The 3,980-nt window shown below is 35.1% G+C and overlaps 1 protein-coding gene across 1 annotated transcript; it reads left to right on the top strand.

The window, feature by feature from the left end:
* The first annotated feature begins 998 nt into the window (after positions 1-998).
* On the top strand, positions 999-2,693 carry LOC117916640 (flavonol 3-O-glucosyltransferase F3GT2-like). Its single transcript, XM_034832770.1, has 2 exons — positions 999-1,629; positions 1,758-2,693. Exons 1-2 carry the CDS (start codon positions 1,152-1,154, stop codon positions 2,615-2,617), a joined length of 1,338 nt encoding a protein of 445 aa, XP_034688661.1. The 5' UTR covers positions 999-1,151; the 3' UTR covers positions 2,618-2,693.
* The last annotated feature ends 1,287 nt before the right edge of the window (positions 2,694-3,980 follow it).

Below are 3,980 nucleotides of genomic sequence, written 5' to 3'. Positions count from 1 at the left end.
ATTAATGAAATATAAAAAGTGATCTCTAAGATTATTACTTTTATTATAAAATACAGGTACGATAAAAATATGTTATAATTACAATATAAATACACTTACATTACAATACATTACAATAAAACTTAATTAGAAAAATTTTAAACTTTTTTTTATAAAAGTGTTAGTTTTGTACTATCATACCATATTTCATAACATACCTATATTATGAATCACTAATGAAACCAAATAAAATACTATTTTAAATTCATGAGACTTGTGAGTTTTATATATATACAAAAATTATTAAATAATTTCAATGTGTTGGGTGAATGATGTTAATATACTGATAATGATGTGTTAATACCAATAGGATATGAATAAACATTTTTAAAATTATTACTTTTATAATGAAATATAAGTACGATATAAATGTATTATCCTTACAACACAAATACACTAATGGTATAATATATTACAACATAATTTAATTTATTTTTGTTTAATTTTTTCATGTGATATATTACCCAATGAATAGTTACGTGTTATTCCATTGAATAAATGTATATTATTCGATTGAATATTTGTATATTAGACAAATAAAGCTGTAAGGATTTAAATAACAAATTTAAACAACATCAAAATATTTTTTAGAAGTATTTTTGTTTTAAATAGTAAATTTAAATAATAAATTATATTATCTTTATATATAATAATTATAAGGATTAATCCCAGAATTTTGATTTAAAATTTGAATGTCAATAATTACAATAAATGTGAGACTCACCCATGTAACAAAAAGTTAAGTGTTTTAAATGCTTTGAATTTTACAAGTTTTTAGTTGGCATTTTTTATATTTAAGCCTCTTCCTAACAGTTATAAAAAAAACATCTTAAACATCTGGCTTCTTATTTGTATCAAGAAGGGTTTTTGAGCATTAGGAAGGCTAGAAAAAGTCCCACACGTGCGGTTCTTCATTCATTTCCAACATTGAGTTTTTTATGAGTCATGCTTACCAACCAAAAAGCGAGTTTCCACCTAATTAGAGTGAGAAGTGAAGACCGGCGGGCAAGGCGTGGCGGCCTCTGCATCAGCAAATTTTCAAGGAGCAGCTGGGCAAAATCAGTATATATGCACCCAGGGTACAACCCAGGAAAACACTTATATCAACTCCCATGGGCAAACACATTGGTGTCTTGGCCTTCCCCTTCGCTTCCCACCCTCTAACGCTTCTGGGGCTGGTCCGCAGGCTAGCGTCTGCAGCACCCGACGCCAAGTTCTCATTCTTCAGCACTGCAAACTCCAACAGCTTCCTCTTCTCCGCTCGAAGCCCCGGTGGTGTTCTTGGTAATCTGAAACCTTATGATGTTCCGGATGGGGTGCCGGTGGGTCATGTGCTGTCTGGGAACCCTGCAGAGGGTGATGGGCTTTTCTTGAAGGAAGCACCTGCGAATTTTAAGCGGGCCATGGAAGTGGCGGTAGCGGAGACTGGGAGGAAGATTAGCTGCCTGGTGACTGATGCCTTGTTGTGGTTTGCAGCTGATATGGCTGAGGAAATGGGGGTTCCTTGGGTCCCATTTTGGACCGCTGGCCTCTCTGCGCTCTCTGCCCACTTACACACTGATGTCATCAGGCAAATGATGGGTGTTAGAGGTGAGCGAAACCTTAGTTTTTTTGTTAAAAGTTTTTTATGAAACTTTTATGCTAGTTTTGCAGACTGATACCAGCTCTGTTGTTAAAGATTTATTTATGTTCTGGAGTAATATTTTACGCGATTGCAGGTCATGAAGACCAGACCCTTAACTTCATTCCAGGACTGTCCGCAATGACCTTCCAAGACTTACCTGGAGAAATAGCTTCCGGGAACTTGGATTCTACCCCCTCACTCATGCTACACAAAATGGGGCTCACACTGCCACGCGCAACTGCTATTGTTGCCAACTCCTTTGAAGAGCTAGACCCCGTAGTAGCAACACATCTCAAGTCCAAGCTGCCAAAGCTTCTATGCGTGGCTCCTTCCGCCCTAACGTCCTCACCGGATGAGTTGAATTCTGATGTGAATGGCTGCCTATCTTGGTTGGACAAGCAGAAAGCGAAGTCAGTGGCATATATCAGCTTTGGAAGCATGTTGGCACCCTCACCCGACGAGCATGTAGCATTGGCAGAAACGCTGCAAGCAACTGGGGTGGCATTTCTTTGGTCTATTAAGGACAACTTGAAGAAAAATTTGCCGGAAGGATTTCTAGAGAGGACGAGCGGGAATGGAAAAGTAGTTCCATGGGTTCCCCAGATCCGAGTCTTAGCACACCCTTCAGTTGGAGTGCACATCACACATGGCGGTTGGAACTCAGTGATGGAGAGCATTGCAGGCGAGGCGCCCATAATCTGCAAGCCATTTTGGGCTGACAATACTCTCAACTTGCGGGCAATAGAGGATGTGTGGGGGATCGGTGTTGGAGTTCCAGGAGGGGTCCTCACAAAAAATGGATTAAAGGCAGCCCTAGAACAAGTTTTGGGGCAGCAAGGGAGGATGACAGAAAAAATTGGTGTCCTCAAAAAGCTTTGGACAAGGGCCACTGAGCCAAATGGGAGCTCAACTCAGAATTTCCGTACTTTGTCGAAGATAGTGACGAATGAATAGGAATAGTAGTTCAATTTAATGCCTATATGTTCTTAGATATGCATGCCAATGATGAAAATGTAAGGGGCTTCTTTAACTTTTGCAACAATTTTAAAAAATAATTATTAAAAAATGGTAGTTGGAAAAATATGGACAGATGTACGAAAGTTTTTGCTACGTGAAATATGTGTTTTGAAAAGATACCTTCCACAATTTTCAAAATTATGATATATATTTAAAATAATTAAATTTATACTAAAGGTGTCTCTTGAAAAGACACTTTTCACAATTCCATAAAATCCAATATACATTAAAAGTGTCTCTTGAAAAGACATCTTCCATAATTTGGCAAATTTGAATGTCTTTGAAGAGACATTTTCTACAATTCCAAAAAATATTAATTTATACAAAAGGTGTCGCTTGAAGAGACTTTCCACAAATTCCAATATATATTGAAGGTGTCTCTTCAAGAGACACCTTCTACAATTCCAAAAAAATTGGATTCATACTAAAAGTGTCTCTTGAAAAGACACTTTCCACAATTCCATAAAATCCAATATGTATTAAAAATTGTGGAAATGATTTTAAAGTTAAAGATGTCTTTTAAAGAGACGTCTTCAGCATAAAATCGAAATTTTCCACTATGTATGGAAATTATGAAAAGTGTCTCTTGAAGAAACTTTTCAATATAAACCCTTTTTTTTTTTTAAATTATGGAAGGTGTCTCTTGAGACCTTCGTATAATTCCATTTTTTGGGAATTGTGGAAGATGTCTCTTAAAATTGGGTTTATACTGAAAAGACACTTTCCACAATTTCCATACACAATGGAAAATTTTGAATTTATGCTAAAATTGTCTCTTCAAGATACACCTTTCACAATTCCCAAAAAAATGGAATTATACTCAAACACATTTCATAATTTCAAAAAAATTAGGTTTACACTAAAAGTGTCTTTTAAAGACTTTCCACAATTTTCATACACAATGAAAATTTTCAAATTTTGAAGAGACACACCTTTCACAATTCTCAAAAAATGAAATTATACTGAAGGTGTCTCTTGAAGAGACACCTTCCATAATTTAAAAAAAAATGGGTTTATATTGAAAGTGTCTTTTTAAGAGACGCTTTCCACAATTTTCAAAAAATGGAATTATACTAAAGGTGTCTCTTGAAGAGACACCTTCCATAATTTAAAAAAAATTGGGTTTATATTGAAAGTGTTTCTTCAAGAGACTTTCCACAATTTTCATACACAGTGGAAATTTTCGAATTTATGCTAAAGGTGTCTTTTGTAGAGACATCTTCCACAAAAGATTAAAAAAAAAATATTATATTTTAATTAGTATTACCTTCTATACAATCAAATGTTTAAAGTTTATCAC

This window comes from Vitis riparia, chromosome 6, assembly GCF_004353265.1.
Source record: "Vitis riparia cultivar Riparia Gloire de Montpellier isolate 1030 chromosome 6, EGFV_Vit.rip_1.0, whole genome shotgun sequence".
In the NCBI taxonomy this organism is placed as follows: Eukaryota; Viridiplantae; Streptophyta; class Magnoliopsida; order Vitales; family Vitaceae; genus Vitis; species Vitis riparia.
This window is presented reverse-complemented; position numbering and strand designations above follow the sequence as displayed.